Below are 17851 nucleotides of genomic sequence, written 5' to 3' on the forward strand. Positions count from 1 at the left end.
GATGCAAGTAGACCATGTCCCTGGGATAAATAATGCCGTCACCGCACTATAGCATGGGGACGATACGTTGAAGTATGGCCCGGCAACCGATCGTCCCAAGCACGGGATCTTCCGCCCTTCAAACTAGCCCGTGATAGCGCATAAATGCGCGGGTGAGGTGAAAGTGAGTCACTTCACTGAGGACATGGTGCTGCGGGGTTTAACCAGCCGGTCACGGTAGGTTATGAGAACAATAAGATAGTCTGAACGTGACCATCATGTTGCGGACTCATCAGCTCCTCCTAGGGCTGCTTCCAGCCGGGCCTTTTTAGCTCGGCGTTTCATCTCGCGCTTAGAAAGAGGCTTGTCGGCTCCATCAGCCTCTGGCTCGGCACCAACAGACGCCTTCCTTTTCAAGTTGTCACCGTTGTTCTCTGCTTTCTTCTTGGATTCAGCCCCGTTTGTTCCAGCGACGGCAGGTTTTAGTTTCTGAACAGGGACTTGTCTGCCGTCGACAACATCGATGATACCGCGCCAGCTGGTTCGCTTTAATCGGGCCAGGGCAGTGACCTTTCTCGATTCTGCACAGATCGCCTCTTTTCCTAGCTCTTGTGATAGGCCCCACACACATGCTAGGTTGATCACGTCGAACGGAGCCCGGATGCTTAATGCCTTTCTGGCTTCACTAGACACGATGATCCCGCGCCCACGGGTTGCGCGGATCAGGGCCATCGCGTTACCGATCAGATTCCGGCGAGCTTCTAACCCGCTCCCTGTGACTCCTGGCCCATAGCATATCTCAAATCGAATGCCACGTGATATAGCGGCAGAGGCCATCTTGAACTTGAAGTGATACGGATGCCTGACCGAGAGGTCCAGGGAAATTATATCGCATTCCGCGCTGGTGCATGCGTTCAATAGCGCCTTCTCGGTAGTCGGGCGTAAGGCAACCAGATCGTAGGCCTGAGCAAAACTGGTGAGGCGTTGGTTCTGCGCGGGATCGGTGAGGGGTATATTGAGGCGCGTGAGGAGCGAAAGGCCCTTTGGAACATCGGTGGGTAGCGGCGGCGGAGTAGGGTTTGGAGGGAGTTTTCCGGTGATGGTCTGCGAAAGAGCAACCGTGGTGTAACCCACTAGATATCAGGTTAGCTTTTCATGTGCCCGGATGGGGTGCGGAAAATGCTCGCTGGGTCGTGTGGTCTTGGGCGTGAGGTTGGGAAAAGAAAAAGTGACATACGTTCGGCGAGGAAGCTTAGCGTTGCGGGAACCTCAGGATCACCTGGGCTGTATGGCACGTTCAGGTCATAGAACATGATGAGTGGTCAGAGGTTTAAAAGCTCACCGGCAGCCCCTGTTGTCGTCTTTCTGGTCTTCCAGCGAAGAGGAAGAAGTATGGCCGCTCAAACTGTCCCAGACAGGAAAGCACAAATCAACCGCATCAATAGTTCTTCCTGAGCTAAGACGGTCTAGCCTCATCAGGCCTTGCTACAGCCAGCCACTGGTCCCGTGACTCGCAAGGCGGAGCGACATCTCTGGGCCAATCCGCATTATCAGCAGAATAGGTCGAAAGAGCTCAACTTTCTCTCCAGTGGTGGTTCCAGGCGATAGCACAGCTGCAACTCTTCAAGTCGCTCTTGTTGCACACCCGCTTGCAGTTGTCGCTGTCTGTCTCTCTGCTTTTTGTTGTTTCCCCTTTGATAATCCCAGCCATCCCAACGCACCGTCCCACCAACCCCGCCGCTTTTCGCCAGCCTGAATATCCAATTGTGGGCTTGATATCAACGTCGCTTTTTGGCCGCCATCATCATGGCGCGCGTCTACGCTGATGTCAATAAGCATATGCCACGGTCCTACTGGGACTACGACGGCGTGAACATCTCATGGGGAGTCCTAGAGAACTACGAAGTCGTCCGCAAAATCGGTTAGTTTCCTCATTCGCGGGGATATGGCGTGAGATACCGGATATGCTAACTGACTCTCTTTGTAGGCCGCGGAAAGTACTCGGAAGTGTTCGAAGGCATCAACGTCGTCAACTACCAAAAGTGTGTCATCAAGGTCCTCAAGCCGGTCAAGAAGAAGAAGATCAAGCGTGAGATCAAGATTCTCCAGAACTTAGCAGGTGGGCCAAACGTGGTTGCTCTGCTCGACGTTGTTCGTGACAACCAAAGCAAGACGCCGAGCTTGGTCTTTGAATACGTCAACAACACCGACTTCCGGACGCTGTACCCGCGCTTCTCTGACTATGATGTCCGCTTCTACGTTTACGAGCTTCTTAAGGCTTTGGATTTCTGCCACAGCAAAGGTATCATGCATCGGGATGTGAAACCTCACAACGTCATGATCGACCATGAGAAGCGAAAGGTATGTCGCGATTGTCCCGCCGGGATGCCATTTTCTCTAACCTGGTTTAGCTGCGCCTTATCGACTGGGGTCTTGCCGAATTCTACCACAAGGGCACGGAATACAATGTGCGAGTCGCCTCGCGTTACTTCAAGGGGCCCGAGTTACTCGTCGATTTCCAAGAATACGATTACTCCCTGGACATGTGGTCGCTCGGTGCGATGTTCGCCTCAATGATCTTCCGCAAGGAGCCCTTCTTCCATGGCAACAGCAACTCTGATCAGCTTGTGAAGATCGCCAAGGTCCTGGGAACCGAGGAGCTGTTCGAATACCTAGACAAGTATGAGATCGAGCTCGACCCTCAGTACGATGAGATTCTCTCCCGCTTCCCGCGCAAGCCTTGGCAGTCGTTCGTCAACGCGGAAAACCAGCGCTTCATCAGTGACGAAGCGATAGACTTCTTGGACAAGCTACTCCGCTATGACCATGCGGTAAGCAACATTCATAACTATGATCTCATGTTCTCCCTGCTGACCCTTATTCTAGGAACGTCTTACCGCCCAAGAAGCCATGGCCCATCCTTACTTCACGCAAATCCGAGCTGAAGAGGCCGCTACTCGGAACAATGCATCATCATGAGATGCTTTTGGACCGTAAACGATGTTATCTTGCTCCCGGAATGCCTTGCTGTCTAGACTACTTCCAATGGTTATTGTCATTATAAGAGGACCGCACAAGTCCTCTTAGTACAATCTTTTGAGCACCGTCCACGTGAAGGGGGGATACAATCCGTCCACGAAGATTTGCAGCAAGATGATATGGACGTTCGACCTTATTTGCTAATTCTAAATGGAATGTGCCGGAGTTCGATGGCTGATGGAAACACGCGGAGACGACAACAACGAACAAACGATATACACTTACTTCCTATGTTGGGTATTGAGCCCATTTCCACCCTTACTCCTGTCGCATTGAGCGTGTGAGTATTATGCCCGCTGGGGCATCATTTCCATGTGTTTGCGCAATCAGTCTTTCTCCTCTACTCTCACTACTCTGTCTCCTCATGAGTATTTGGACTGGTGTTGATGGAATTCTACTTGCTATCTCGATTCTGCATTACCCTCTCTGTATCCCCAGTGCTTTTATTCCGGCCCCGTTTCTCTTTTCTTTACCGTTTGATTGCAGTTGTCGGGACGTTTATACATATCTTATGATCATTGAAAGGCGTGGGGTTTAGCTTGGCGGTCATATAATGCACTCATGATTATATTCACAATCTGCACTTCCATTTTCTTGCATGCGCTTTTGTTTAGATCAAAGCTGGCATGACTAGTTGTAAAGGTATAGGTCACGTGCCAAGCTTTGGCCGTCGAAGTTTTATTATTGCGCCTTGGGATGATCCCTCGATAAGAGAGCGCAAATAATGAGTCACATTAAACAACATTTCACTTCGCAACAATTCTAGTAGATTACATCTTGTCAGACCAATTGCAATTTCAGCCTTCCTCCTACTGTATACTGGGGACTGTTGCAGGGCCCCGCATTGGCAGACGTGATTCGTTCCGCTCTCTGTTCTGCGCCTGGAAATTTAATTTGCCCGCATTTCCCACAACCTCGACCCCTCCCCCTCCTCTTCTCTATCACCGTTTGAGTCATCGGTGGTCAAGATACTCAGACGACTATTAGTGGCGCGAGCGGCGCCTAGGAGATTTGCTCCTCCAATCTATCGACCATTTTCCAGAATGGCTCAAGACTCCGCTTCCATGAACCCAAGTACGCTTCCCTTCCGATGACGCCCTCGTCGGCTTCAGCAACTAACGACCTCGTTCTTACAGCTGGTGAGCCTGCGGGCCCCAAGGTGGATGTTCCCCCTGCCAATGAACAACAGGCTGCTGGTCAGGATGCTGGTGCGCCCAAGGTCAAGAGTGAGAAAGAACGTAAGATCACCCCCCAAGCCAACGATCTACATCTACGGTTCGCAGCTTACTGATACTGCCATATCCTCAACAGTGGAGCGAGAGCGCAAGAAGGCCGAAAAGTTGAAGAAGTTCCAAGAGAAACAGGCAAAGGCCGCCGCCAAACCCGCCGCCCCCAAAGCCGAAAGGAAAGCGAACAAGGTCGAGAAGGATAGGACAACTGATGCATACGACCCTAAGGTTATTGAGGCTGGAAGATACCAGTGGTGGGAGGAGCGTGACCTGTTCAAGCCCGAATTCGGCCCCGACGGCAAGGTCAAGCCGGAAGGCTACTTCGTTATTCCCATTCCTCCTCCCAACGTCACCGGATCGCTACACATGGGCCACGCTCTCACAAATGCCCTGCAAGACACCATGATTCGCTGGCAGCGGATGAAGGGTAAGACCACTCTGTGGCTTCCCGGTATGGACCACGCCGGTATCTCGACTCAGAGTGTTGTTGAGAAGATGCTGTGGAAGAAGGAAAAGAAGACACGCCACGACCTGGGTCGTGAAGCGTTCTTGGAAAGAGTTTGGGCCTGGAAGCATGAGTACCACGGTAACATTGGTAATGCTCTGCGGAGAGTAGGTGGTTCTTTCGATTGGTCTCGGGAGGCTTTCACTATGGACGACAACCTGTCCGCTGCTGTCACCGAAACTTTCGTCCGCCTCCACGAGGAGGGAATTATCTACCGTGCCAACCGCCTGGTCAACTGGTGTGTTGCCCTCAACACTTCTCTGTCCAACCTCGAAGTCGAGAACAAGGAAGTTGAGGGACGTACGCTCCTTGACGTTCCCGGCTACGAGAAGAAGGTCGAGTTTGGTGTCCTGACTCACTTCTGCTATGAGATTGATGGCACGAAGGAGAGGATTGAAATCGCTACAACTCGTCCTGAGACCATGATCGGTGACAGTGGTATCGCGGTTCACCCTAACGACGAGCGCTACAAGCACCTGATTGGCAAGGCCGCCCGCCACCCCTTCATTGATCGCCTGCTCCCCATCGTTGCTGATTCTGAGGTTGACCCCGAGTTCGGTACCGGTGCCGTGAAGATCACGCCGGCTCACGATTTCAACGATTTCAACCGTGGAAAGGCTCACAACCTAGAATTTATCTCCGTCTTGAACGATGATGGTACTTTCAACAAGAACGGTGGTCCGTTCGCAGGCATGAAGCGCTTCGACGCTCGATACAAGGTCATCGAGATGTTGAAGGAGAAGGGCTTGTACGTCAAATGGGAGCACAACCCCATGAAGATCCCCCGCTGTGCGAAGTCAGACGACGTTATTGAGCCCATCCTCAAGCCTCAATGGTGGATGAAGATGGAGGGCCTTGCTGAACCTGCGATCAAGGCTGTCGAAAACGGTGAAATTATTATAAGGCCCGAGTCTGCTGAGAAGAGCTACTTCCGCTGGTTGCGGGGTATCAATGACTGGTGTCTATCTCGACAGCTCTGGTGGGGCCACCGAGCTCCCGCTTACTTCATCCAAATCGAGGGAGAGGAGGGCAGTGACAGTGATGGCAATCTCTGGATCTCTGGCCGCACTGAAGAGGAGGCTCAAAAGAAGGCTGAGGACAAGTTCCCTGGCAAGAAGTTCACCCTTAAAAGAGATGAAGATGTGCTGGACACCTGGTTCTCTTCAGGGTTGTGGCCCTTCTCTACTCTCGGATGGCCCCGCCAAACTCACGACTTTGAGAACCTGTACCCTACATCAGTCCTCGAAACTGGTTGGGATATTCTCTTCTTCTGGGTTGCGAGAATGATCATGCTTGGTATAAAGTTGACTGGCAAGGTTCCTTTCAAGGAGGTGTACTGTCACTCCCTGATCCGTGACTCTGAGGGCCGTAAGATGTCCAAGTCTCTGGGCAACGTTATTGACCCTCTTGATGTCATGGAGGGAATCAAGCTGGAGGATCTCCACGCTAAGCTTCTTCTGGGAAACCTTGCTGAGAAGGAGGTTGCTACGGCTACTAAGTACCAAAAGAAGGCTTTCCCTAAGGGTATTCCGGAGTGCGGTGCTGACGCTTTGCGATTCTCCCTTGTCTCTTACACCACTGGTGGTAAGTTCATTTACAGGTCTTTTACGTACAGCTTCAGTTTCTAATCGAGTCCTCAGGTGGCGACATTGCCTTTGATATCCAGGTCATCCACGGCTACCGCCGATTCTGTAACAAGATCTACCAGGCCACCAAGTACGTTCTTGGCAAGCTTGGTGATGACTTCAAGCCGCAGGCGACGCCGTCCAAGACCGGCAAGGAGTCTCTTTCCGAGCGATGGATTCTGCACAAGTTCAACGTCGCTGCAAAGGAGGTGAACAAGGCCCTTGAGGACCGCGAATTCTCCGTCGCTGCTTCCACGATTTACCAGTACTGGTATAGCCAGCTCTGTGACGTGTTCATCGAGAACTCCAAGTCCCTCCTCGCTCCTGAGTTGCCTCAAGAGGTGCAACAGTCCGCTAAGGAAACCCTCTACACCGCTCTGGAGGGTGCCTTGACATTGATCCACCCCATTATGCCTTTCGTCACCGAGGAGTTATGGCAGCGCCTGCCTCGCCGTCCCGGTGACAACACTGTCTCGATCATGAAGGCCAGATTCCCTGAGTACAAGGCTGAGTTTGACGATGTTACTGCCGAGACCGCCTACGAGCTGATCCTTAACACATCCAAGGCCATCCGATCAATCCTTGCGCAGTACGAAGTCAAGACCAAGGGCGACATCTTCGTCCAGACCTACGACTCGACCAGCCACAAGACTGTCTCAGATGAACTCCACATCGTCAAGTCTCTGGGTGGTAAGACCCTTGGTGAGCTCACTGTGCTTGGTCCCGAGAACAAGACTCCTCCATCAGGCTGCGTTGTTGCCGCCGTCGGCTCACAAGCTGCCGTCTACCTTCGCGTGTCCAAGGAAGTGGCTCTAGAGCAAGAAGAAAAGGGCAAGGCCAACCTGGAGAAGGCGCGTGAGGCCGTGCGCCGCCAGACGACCCTGGTCAACAGCGCCGGATGGAAGGAGAAGGCGAAGCCTGAAGTGCGCGAGCAAGAAGAGAAGAAGCTCCGGGATGCCGAGAGCGAAGTTGCTCGGTTGGAGGAGCAGATTCGCGAGTTTGAGAAGCTCCGCTTGGAGTAGGTATAACTAGACTTTAGCAGTGTCAATGAATGCAAGACATGAACTTCCCTCTTCACATTTCTGCGTCATTGTACTAGTAGTATTTCTTTGCCATGGCCCAGGCTTGGAGTATATTTGTGGAGCTTGGAGATCGCTTATCGATAAGCACGCCAAGACCTTTCCGCCAACTTTTCCAGCGACTTTTTTTACCGGAACCCAGCAAGCCTCGAACATCTTCAACCTCCATCTTTATAACGCATTTGACTTCTCAAAATGCTTCGGGAAGTGTAAGTAGCTTGGAATTGCTCTAGCCTTAGAAATATACCCTCCGTCTTTTCCTTTGTCGCGACCTGGTTCACATCCATCATTTCCTAACGAAAATCTCTGCCGCAGAAAACCCAAGAACCCGCGCACAGCGCGCATCCTCAAAGCCAAAGAGCCTCAACTCATCGAAGGCCCCAAGCGCACACTGCTCCTTCACGGCTCGAAGTGCCCTGCGCCCCTGCACACCGTCCTCAAGACCTTCCACTCCCTCACAACGCCGCACTCCGTCCTCTTCCACAAGAAAAATGAAAACATTCACCCATTCGAGAGCGTCGAGAGCCTTGAGTTCCTGGCCAACAAGAACGACTGCGGCATGGTCGTCTTCGGCAGCAGCAACAAGAAGAGACCGAATTGCTTGACGCTCGCGCGCATCTTCGACTCCAAGGTCCTTGATATGCTGGAGCTGTTGCTCCTTCCCAGCCCCGAGGAGATCCCGGAGATGAACAAGCTCTCTATGCATATTGGTGTTGGACTACGGCCGCTCATGCTTTTCTCGGGTAGTGCTTGGGAAGATGAGACGTCGACGACGCACACGATGCTGAAGAGCATGCTTGTGGATTTGTTCAAGGGCGAGACGAGCGATAAGATTGATGTTGAGGGGCTACAGTATGCGCTTATGATTGGGGCGGAGGAGCCTACGGCTGGATTGGCGCCTGTTATTCATCTACGGTGGTACAAGATTGTGACCAAGCGGAGTGGGCACAAGCTTCCGCGCGTGGAGCTAGAGGAGATTGGACCCAAGTTCGACTTCAAGGTTGGACGGACCCAGGAGGCTCCTCGGGATGCTATGAAGGAGGCTATGAAGCAGGGCAAGAGGCCGAACGAGGAGATCAAGAACAAGAAGAACATCGGCATTGATTTGATTGGTGACAAGGTCGGCCGGGTGCATCTGGCTAAGCAGGATCTGGGTGGCTTGCAGACGAGGAAGATGAAGGGTCTCAAGCGGCGGGCTGGAGTTGATTCTGATGAGGAGATGGGAGATGCGGACATGATGGAGGTGGATGAGGTCTCGGAAGACGAGGGCCCGAAGCGGGCAAGACATGAATAAGGACATGCTTAAAAGGTGTTTCAGTTTCAGGGCGTTCGGTGTCAGTTCCTCTAGTTCATAGTCTACATAGCAGTCTACAGTCTAACAGTGTAATGCCAAGCACGTGACATGACGTTGTGGTCGACTCGGCAGCAGACTCACATGCCGAGGATCTTTTCCTCGCAGTCTCCATCGCGGTTACAAAGTTGCTGCAATATGCCGCCCGCAGCGCCGTTTCCTGCCCTCATCTTTCGTCCTTAAAGAGTCTCTTCTTCTGCCCGGTCGCTACCCGGACCTCTTGTCTCCCCCGATGCTCCCTGCCGTCCCGGGTGCCATCCGCCGGTGCAACTGACCTCGACCTGTCGTGTCGCTGATCCGACTCGGTCTGCCGAGGTTATCCGCTACCTACCATAGCTATACCAACACCTCACCTCAGTCCTGACACCATGGATGCGTTAGTGGTAGGTGTTGAAGAAACAATCTTCTGTCTAGGATACTAAAAGTCTACAGTCCCGGCTAGACGCCATAGTCACGAACCCCGATCTTGCACCGCTCTTGTCGCTCGTCAAAGGCATCCGCAATGGCGCAGTCTACGGTGCCAAAGTGCGCTTTCCGCACGCACTGGTGTATGTCCTTCCATACATATCTAAATTTCGGTCCAAGAATGTAGCTGACATACTCTCCTCGCAATAGGATGATATTCCTCTTCCGCTCCGGAACGTAAGCTTCCCTTCCCTCAGCTCCCCGCATCGCACCGCATACATACCCCAATCCCCAATCCCTCGGCTCAGTTTAGAGCTAATGTACCTCGTCCACTCATAGTATCCGAGAAAAAGTCAAGCTCGTCCTCAACGCCACGCGCCAACACGCCCGGAACCTCGCCGTGTTCTGCCTCATATACAAGAGCTCCATGATTGCGCTGCGCAATGTTAACCCCGCCGGCGTCGGGAAGGAGGGGCAGTACGATAGCTTCTTTGCGGGGTTGCTGGGTGGGTATGCGGTGTTTGGGAGGCATAAGTCGAGTATTACGCAGCAGGTATGTTAACGTTACATACATTCCTCACATCGGCCGGCTAAACAGACGGGAGTGCTAATTGTTGATGCTTGATGAACAGATCGTAATCTACATCTTCGCCCGCGTCGTTCTGGGCTTCGCGAAACTCTCTATCAAGCCAGGCGCGCACCCGTTCTCGGACCTTATTACCCCGCAAGCAAAGAAGCAGATTGAGGGGAATGCTTGGGCGGTCTTTGCGAGTCTGAGCTGGGCGTTCGTCATGTACCTCTTCCGCTGGCATCCTGAGACGCTGGTGTCTAGTTTGCGGAGTAGTATGGTTTACATGTACGTTTCACCCTTGGTTCCCCCTTCGTCTTGGTGTTTGTTGGTGTTGTATTTGCTGACTTGTTCAATTATAGATACGCCGACTCAGACCACTGGGACTCGTTCCGCAACTTCCTAGTTTACAATAGATAGACCACCGACTTTCTTTCTTCCTGGGCTAGCGCTTGCACAGCTAGATGCGCGGGCTGCGGTGCCTCAGGGAGGGTTGTTCCTTGCTTTCTGTCTTGATTTCGTATTACGGGTCGGATTGGCGTATAGAATCGGCGTATTGTTCTTGTTCTCTTGGGCTTTGACCTGTACTACTCGTTCCGTGTTACCCTGTATTACCTATTGTACTACCTGCGTGTCTTTGCTGCTACTATGTTTGGACCAGCATGGTACTGGCTAGGCTTAGTAGGAGCTTATTGGAACGCATTGTTCATAACCACCGGTTGGGTTGAATGAAGAAAATCTTCAATCAATCTTCTTACAGATCTATCCGATGGTACGTATTCGGGGATGCCAGTACAGGAGATGCCTTCAGATGTATGCGTGTATGAATATATGTCCTGTACATCTAGCCCTGAAGACCTAGTCTCGGTACCGTTAATTATCTATTTCTTACTCAAAGTTTACTCTTCGGCTCGACTAGCTTCTCGACGTCCACGAACTGGTAGTAGTACTCCAGACTCTCGGGGTTCAGCAGCGTTCCCGACGCCTTGATCTTCTTCCCCGAGACGATTTGTTTGACGGGAAGTTCGACTTTCTTAAGGTTCACTGTTGTCTGTTGGAAATTTCCATTAGTATTTCTATGCTCGCTTCGTGCGAAGGCGAGATCTCGAATCGGGGGAGACGAAGTACGGAGCGAATGGAGGGAAAATGAGAAGACTACATACCGGAATCTCAGGCGTCATAAACACGTATTTCGGAACATGCCGCGCACTCAACGCCTTCTTGATTGCCTCCTTGACACGGCTCACAAGGTCACTCGTAAGTCTATGTCCAGGCCGCATAAGCAGGAACAAAAGCACGGATTCGTCGGTGTCCTGAGGCCTGCGCTGCCCGACACAGAGAGAGTCGACTACCTCATTCGTGAATTGGGTCTCGATCACATTGTAGATCTCGGCGGAGCCGAAGCGGATGCCGGAGGGGTTCAAGACCCCGTCCGAGCGGCCGAGGAAGAATATTTGTTTTGTTATCGGGTGGATGGAGATGAAGTCGCCGTGGGTCCAGACGTCTTGGGTTTGTTAGCTCATCTCAGCAAGAGAAGGGTTAGGTTAGGGTCAGGGAGGTAGCCATACTATCGAACCGGGCAAAGTAGGAATCAAAGTACTTTTGTGGCCCGTCATCGCCAAGGAACTTGACCGGCATGGTTGGAAAAGCTGCTGTGGCGACTATTTCACCAGGGACACCGTCGGGGACAGGAGTTCCCTTGACGCCAGAGGCGCCTTCGTCAGCTTGGTCGTAGACTTCGACAGGTATGCCGAGTGGGAGCCCCTGGCAGCCGCCTAGATACAGCGGGCTGAGGGGATTTTCGAGCCCGAAGCAAGCTGCCAAGTCAGTTCCGCCAGAGATATTGGCCAGTTGGGTGTGGGCTGGGAAGCCCTGGTCATAGAACCATTCGGAAATAGATTCGGGGAGGACCATTCCTGTGCTTGTGACAATGGCAAGATTGCTGAGGTCCTCTTCTTTGCGTGGAGAGATCTCATTCTTGCGTAATTCGTGGAGGTAGCGCGGGGATGTGCCAAAGTGTGTCACCTTGTACTTCCCTAAGAGCTGAATGAGGACTTTTAGACCAGGTATGAATGGGCTTCCGTCGTAAAGGATAGTACTCCCGCCAAATATTAGGCTGGATATAGCAGACATGTACATGATCCAGCCGGTAGTTGTGTACTGAAGGGTAACGGACTCTGGACCATGATCGCGGTGCAATCGGGATTCCTTGTTGGAGTTGAGAAGGTAACCACCGACTCCATGCACAATAGGTTTCGGCTTCCCGGTTGTCCCCGACGAAAACGCTACTAGAAAAGGGTCACGGAAGCCAACACGGACAAACTCTAGCTTGTCGGAGGGTGCAGTCGCCAGCAGCTGCGCCAAAGACTGGGTCTTTGGCACGCTGCTCACGTCAACCGGACGACCAGGAAACCGAGGTAAGGTGACTATGCTTCTAAATTCCTTAATATCTTCAAGTCCGTTGACGACGTCTTTGATTTTCGACCGCAGGTCAATGTGCTTCCCGTTGTAGACGGCAGCATCATCGAAAAACACGTATTTGGGCTTGATCTGCAAAAGGCGATCCAGGATACCTTTGACTCCGGTGTCTGTAGAGGCTGATGAGAACAGCGCTCCAAGAGCTGTGGCGGCCAGGAAGACCACTAATGCATCAATGCTGTTGCTGGCGACCACGGCCACGCGGTCTCCTTTCGCCACACCGGCGGCTTTGAGCGCTTGTAGCAATTTTCCTGTTTGCTGCCTCAGTTGAGACCAAGTGATAGGAATAGCAGGCTCCAAGGCTCCTTCCCGGACCTGAGTTGCCACGATCTTGCTGTCTTCCTTCCCTCTGGTTGTGATGAAATGGGTTCCGTTTGGTGTCTTTTCAGCCGTGAAGAGCATGTTCTCGGCAAAATTGAGTCGGACTCCTTCGAACCAGCTTGGAATGCTATCGATGCGAGCCGATTCATCGACCACGGTCGTATATGAGCCTTCGTGGATGATTGGGAAGTATTTCCAGCTAAAGTCCCAGAACGTAGCGCGGTTTTTGATAGACCAGATGTAGAGATCATAGTAAGTCTAGAAATTTGTAAGATGATGTCTTTTCTCAGTTTATGGGAGACTTACTGGCAGACTGATACCCTTCTCCCTTTCTAGGCTTTGCCTGAACGCCCACATCTGGGTAGCCTTAGGGTTCGGATGCTTCCAGAGCTCGCGGGGGATGTCTGCGGCAGACGCCATCTCGAGGGTGTAGAGTTTGAGTGTCACAGCGTAAGAGTTTGTGTAGAGACCCAGATACCTAGTTCTGACTGTGGGTTGTTCTTCCTAGAATAACTTCTCTTGACCTGTCCGGGCCTCGGCATATCTGTAGGATGCGGGGAAGACCAACGGAGTAGACCCCGATGGCCTCGTTCTCCACAGCCGATATGTAATCGGAGGTCCACAGGCTAGTATATAGGGTATGAGCAAATGTTCGGCTTTGATCGCTCCATAACCCTAGCCGAATGCCGAAGTGTCTTGCTGAATCCCTACCCTTGGCCATCTCGCATCGACTATCGCGGTTCCCGGAAATTTGAGGCTTCTGAAATTGGACGTGGACAGAAATAGATCATAACTCGCGCCCAAAGCTAGAATAACTGTGTCAAGCTTGAATATCATTGTCTCAGTCTTGAACAGCTTTGCACTTGGGTGTTTGACTCGTACTCGGTAGCTTAAGCACAACCTGCCTGTCCCTTGGTCTTCCAGCTCCTGGAGCTTTGTCATACCACTCAACACAGGATGTGCAATTCGAGAAGGAGAACTAAGCAAATGTCTGATGGAGGAATGTTTGTGAGAAGGATGTGATCGTGGGGAGGTGAGTTGAGAGGATTTGGACCAGGAAGGCACGTCAAGTATCCATAGGAATCATGTGGTACAACGTGACACGGCTGCGGCAATCGATAGTGAACCTCCCTCTTCTCAACTCCTTCCTCAAGACTCTTACAACATTCGACACATACATGCTCATCCTCTCTTTGTCTCAATGACGGGCTCAATGAACAAAATAAAATGCTGCCTTGCAGCCTCAGGCACGAAATTCAGGCAAAGCGAGCAAACAGCGGGGATGTCAAAAATACATTTGTCGCCCTTTGGTGACGGCTAAGAATCAGGTCGCAGGTCGGGTAGACTCGTCTCGCTAAGAATCCGCTTCAGCACCGAACTTACTATTAGTCAGCGTCCGCTCGATCTCGTATTGTTTCTATTTTCTATTTTAGTTAGTCTTACCGCATTTTTCTTCTGTATATAGTGTAGCTTCGCTGCTAGATTCGATGAATCAGACCTTCATTTTGGGTGGTGAGTTACCCAAGATTGCTTACGCCGCGAACTCCGACAATATTTAACCTCCTACAATCTTCGTGATCATTTATCTTAACTATACATACAGCCCCTAGGCTAAAGGGATGGTGTCGCCCACAACGCCCGAGGTCCAAATGGACGAGGTATCTCGCCATGAGGCAAATGATCAAGGTGCCGCGGAGAATAAACCCGAGCAATATGATACACAAGCTGTACAAGAGGCTACACAAGAGGCTGACGCACCAAAGCCTCGTGGCAAGTGGCGGATCGGTGCCATCTTGATAGCGCTTGCAGTATGTAACACATCCTAGCACATGCATGCATCAGACCTGATACTCATGCAAGGGACACAGTTAAGCCTATTCATCTCAGCCTTGGACCAAACAATTATAGCCACAGCTAGCCCGACAATAGCAGCAGATTTGCACTCGGGAGGTGGCTATGTTTGGATTGGCGGTGCATACCTGCTCGCCAATGCCGCCAGCGGCAACATCTGGGCCAACCTGTCTGATATCTGGGGGCGGAAGCCAATCCTTCTGACTGCCGTTGCGCTGTTCTTTGTGTCGTCGATTATATGCGCAACGGCGTTGAGCATGTCCATGTTGATTGTGGGCCGCAGTATCCAGGGTGTAGCCGGTGGTGGACTCATCCAGCTTATCATGATCACTATATCTGATTTGTTCAGTGTTAGGTGAGAACCAGCCTTTCGACTCGCAGTGATTCTTGGCTAATACAAACCAGACTACGCAGTTTGTTCATGGGCTTGATGGAATGTACATGGACGGTTGCCGGAGCACTCGGCCCAATCCTTGGTGGCGCATTCACCGAATCTATTTCCTGGCGCTGGATCTTCTGGATCAATCTTCCCGTTTGCGGCACGGCGTTTGTGCTTCTTATCCTATTCCTTGATGTGCACAACCCGAAGACGTCTATGCTAGACGGGATCAAAGCAGTGGATTGGTTCGGCAGCTTTTCCATCCTCGCCATTTCCATCATGGTTCTCCTCGGGCTTGACTTTGGAGGTGATACATTCCCCTGGGATAGTCCCAAAGTTATATGCTTGATTGTATTCGGCGCCTTGATGTCAATTGCCTTCATCTACAGCGAAAAGCGACTGGCCAAGTACCCCCTCATGCCTCTACACATCTTCAAGAGCCGCTCGAATTTCGCCTGTTTCCTGGTGGACTTTACCCACGGTTTCGTAAGTCCCCCTTTTTAACAATCAACTTCCGCCACTCAACTAACGCTTGAAACAGGCCTTCCTAGGCGCAGAATACTACCTCCCACTCTACTTCCAAGCTGCAAAAGAAGCCACCCCATTCCACTCAGGCCTGCTCATCCTCCCCTTCATTCTAACCGAATCCTTCGCCTCCCTCGCCGTTGGGATCCTAATCCACCGCACAGGTCGATACCAAGAGGTAATCTGGCTTGGCATGGCCTGCGTCACCCTCGGCGCGGGCCTCTTCATCGAGTACAACACCTCCACAGCGCTCGGTAAAATAATCGGATACCAGATCATAGCGGGCTTCGGATGCGGCCTGCTTTTCTTCCCGCCTCTTCTTGCGCTGCAGAGTAACATCCCGACTGCCGATACGGCTACGGCCACGGCGACTTTCGGGTTCGTGCGAAATGTGGCCATGGCCCTTTCCGTTGTCCTTGGCGGTGTGATATTTCAGAATAGTATGCTGATGAAGCGGCCGCTTCTCGCTGATGCGGGTCTCCCAAGTTCCTTGCAAGAGGACTTCACGGGCGCTGAGGCCGCGGCGAATGTCCTTGCCGTCAAGGATGTAAGTGATAGTCTGCAGCGCCAAGCCGTCAAGCAGGCGTTTGCGTGGAGTATCCGGAATATCTGGATTCTGTATACGGCTCTTGCGGGTGTTGGTCTTGCGGCGAGCTTTTTGATTGAGAAGAAGCAGCTTAGCCAGGAACATGTTGAGACGAAGACCGGGTTGAAGGAGAAGGGGAGCCAAAAGAAGGATACGACTGCGTCTCTGGAGATGCAGGGTTCCAATGTCTGAGTCGTGCATCTTTAGAGCCTGGCTGTGTGGCAAATGGGAAAGCTGGATATACATGATTGCAATAGTATATACTGGATGACTATGTGCTCGAGGACAGGTCAACTCAACACCAAAATTAGAATTGCCATAAACATAATGAAACGCAAAATCCAACAACTAAAGTTGTGGCTAGTTTCAAACAGTCCCAAAAAACCGTGTGCATAACGGACTTCTCAAGATAATAAATAATTCCCACAAACCTCTCCACCAATCTATCCCACGAAGCCCACTAACTATAACTAAACAACGCCCGATAAAACTCCCAATACTCAGGCCAAAACTCGGAAACACCCCAATCCAGTACTACAACCGTCCCGTCCGAGCGCACGGCCATATTTCTCGGATGAAAATCTCCATGAGTGAAGACGATCTCATGCCTCTTGAGTGACCGTACCAGTCGGTGTAGATGATACTCGCTGGCCCAAAATCTCGATTCGGGATCTTCCTTCTCGCGCTCAAGGGTTCGCTTGCTCAGGCGGTTTCGTAGCGCCTGGACCGTCCCTTCGTTGAAGTCTGCCTCGGACTTGTATGGTCCGTAGCTATAGTCTCTATAGTTACCGAACCCACCCTCAAAGATGCCATCTACACAGGGTGACGAGTCCAAGCCACCGATGAAGTCCCCTCTTATCACGCGCATTTTATGTACATAGTCACGCAGCTGTTGGATGACTTTCTCCTGTTGAACCTCAGAAACACGGTCCCAATAAACTTCCAAAGGTTCGCAAACGACATGGTGATATAACCCATGTCGTCGAGGATATAAGCACTTATCAATTCTGGGGCTGCGACTGTCGTGCGCGTAGCAACCAAATGTATAGCCTCGGCTTCTGCTAGGCGGACCCCATGTCCGGATTTGCATGTCATGTTGGTGTCGGCGAAAACCACGCGGGGACCCATCTTGTTCGGGCAGAGACCTTCTGCTGATTTCAGATCCTCTGGATCAAGGATTATGGTTGGCGGCCCAATGGTTTCTGAATAGACGAGTTGTGGTTCTGGCTCTGTATCGTCTGGGACTGGTCCTTGCTTGTCTTCCGAACTTGCGACTGAGCCTTGTATTTGGGGTGTTTTGTTTGGAATTTGACAGGATTGGTCGGTATTTTATGACTCGTGACCAAGAACAGACTTTAAGATATGTTGAAGTAGACATTTGGACTCTGGTGAAGGTGCAGAACCGCCAAATTCCGGAGGAACACCTGGCCCAAGGTGTTGCACCAGATCTTCAGGTCTCTGTAGATCCGTAGTGCTATTGAGCATACTGTCAGGAATATCTAAGCATGTTAAGTATTCTCCACATGGAGGGATGATGTATATTTTTGTCAAAGATGAGCGGATAATGATGGTCCATGAGTGAGACTAGGTCTTCCAAAGCGTTCTGAATTATCTCGCGACGCCGGTTCCCTTTCTTGGAGGCTCGCGGAGTTTCGCAGAGTCTGAATTCGACAACTCAGTCCGACTTATTTTCGACTACGGTCAATTGAGCTTCATGTGATCTCACAAGGAAGCTAGCAATGAGTTCCATTGCTGCGAGACCCATTTCCTTGATCCCTCGCGACGTGTCTAGGCCGTGATCTAAGAGTGCTTGGGAACCCATTTTCTCATCAATGACCACCCAAGTTACATATCTTGTTGATATGTGATGTACAGCAACCCCATCTCGGAGAGGGGTCGTATGGCTTCATTTAGAGAAGCCTGAAGGCTGG

General features: G+C 51.6%; 8 protein-coding genes across 8 annotated transcripts; 5 read left to right on the plus strand and 3 right to left on the minus strand.

The window, feature by feature from the left end:
- Window positions 1-18: 18 nt before the first annotated feature.
- Window positions 19-1447, minus strand: BDV17DRAFT_112715 (ribonuclease P subunit p30 family protein). The gene is made up of 2 exons (XM_073753879.1): window positions 1217-1447; window positions 19-1112 (listed from the first exon to the last, which is right to left on the minus strand). The coding sequence occupies exons 1-2, from the start codon at window positions 1290-1292 to the stop codon at window positions 256-258; spliced, it is 933 nt and encodes a 310-aa protein (XP_073614674.1). The 5' UTR covers window positions 1293-1447; the 3' UTR covers window positions 19-255.
- Window positions 1448-1539: 92 nt separating this feature from the next.
- On the plus strand, window positions 1540-3133 carry BDV17DRAFT_112679 (casein kinase II subunit alpha/alpha'). Its single transcript, XM_073753878.1, has 4 exons — window positions 1540-1900; window positions 1967-2340; window positions 2391-2810; window positions 2866-3133. Exons 1-4 carry the CDS (start codon window positions 1786-1788, stop codon window positions 2956-2958), a joined length of 1002 nt encoding a protein of 333 aa, XP_073614675.1. The 5' UTR covers window positions 1540-1785; the 3' UTR covers window positions 2959-3133.
- BDV17DRAFT_265261 (uncharacterized protein) lies at window positions 2789-3758 on the plus strand. The gene has a single exon (XM_073758156.1). The coding sequence runs from the start codon at window positions 3308-3310 to the stop codon at window positions 3554-3556; it is 249 nt and encodes an 82-aa protein (XP_073614676.1). The 5' UTR covers window positions 2789-3307; the 3' UTR covers window positions 3557-3758.
- Window positions 3759-4061: 303 nt separating this feature from the next.
- Window positions 4062-8750, plus strand: BDV17DRAFT_282308 (valine--tRNA ligase; the record flags this gene model as incomplete). Its single annotated transcript, XM_073760174.1, has 5 exons — window positions 4062-4092; window positions 4155-4256; window positions 4330-6336; window positions 6393-7395; window positions 7772-8750. 5 exons carry the CDS (start codon window positions 4062-4064, stop codon window positions 8748-8750), a joined length of 4122 nt encoding a protein of 1373 aa, XP_073614677.1.
- A 117-nt stretch (window positions 8751-8867) lies between these two features.
- BDV17DRAFT_112784 (Tim17/Tim22/Tim23/Pmp24 family protein) lies at window positions 8868-10383 on the plus strand. Its single transcript, XM_073753880.1, has 6 exons — window positions 8868-9190; window positions 9240-9355; window positions 9423-9449; window positions 9552-9765; window positions 9845-10068; window positions 10143-10383. Exons 1-6 carry the CDS (start codon window positions 9176-9178, stop codon window positions 10198-10200), a joined length of 654 nt encoding a protein of 217 aa, XP_073614678.1. The 5' UTR covers window positions 8868-9175; the 3' UTR covers window positions 10201-10383.
- Window positions 10384-10672: 289 nt separating this feature from the next.
- Window positions 10673-12999, minus strand: BDV17DRAFT_282309 (acetoacetyl-CoA synthase; the record flags this gene model as incomplete). The annotated part of the gene is made up of 4 exons (XM_073760175.1): window positions 10673-10831; window positions 10944-11284; window positions 11349-12837; window positions 12886-12999. 4 exons carry the CDS (start codon window positions 12997-12999, stop codon window positions 10673-10675), a joined length of 2103 nt encoding a protein of 700 aa, XP_073614679.1.
- Window positions 13000-14228: 1229 nt separating this feature from the next.
- BDV17DRAFT_292122 (MDR family MFS transporter) lies at window positions 14229-16112 on the plus strand (the record flags this gene model as incomplete). The annotated part of the gene is made up of 4 exons (XM_073762306.1): window positions 14229-14387; window positions 14448-14785; window positions 14836-15295; window positions 15351-16112. The coding sequence occupies 4 exons, from the start codon at window positions 14229-14231 to the stop codon at window positions 16110-16112; spliced, it is 1719 nt and encodes a 572-aa protein (XP_073614680.1).
- A 134-nt stretch (window positions 16113-16246) lies between these two features.
- Window positions 16247-17148, minus strand: BDV17DRAFT_112799 (uncharacterized protein). Its single transcript, XM_073753881.1, has one exon. It carries the CDS (start codon window positions 17008-17010, stop codon window positions 16381-16383), a length of 630 nt encoding a protein of 209 aa, XP_073614681.1. The 5' UTR covers window positions 17011-17148; the 3' UTR covers window positions 16247-16380.
- Window positions 17149-17851: the final 703 nt, after the last annotated feature.

Source organism: Aspergillus undulatus (genome assembly GCF_047715775.1).
Source record: "Aspergillus undulatus strain CBS 261.88 unplaced genomic scaffold BDV17scaffold_30, whole genome shotgun sequence".
NCBI lineage: Eukaryota > Fungi > Ascomycota > Eurotiomycetes > Eurotiales > Aspergillaceae > Aspergillus > Aspergillus undulatus.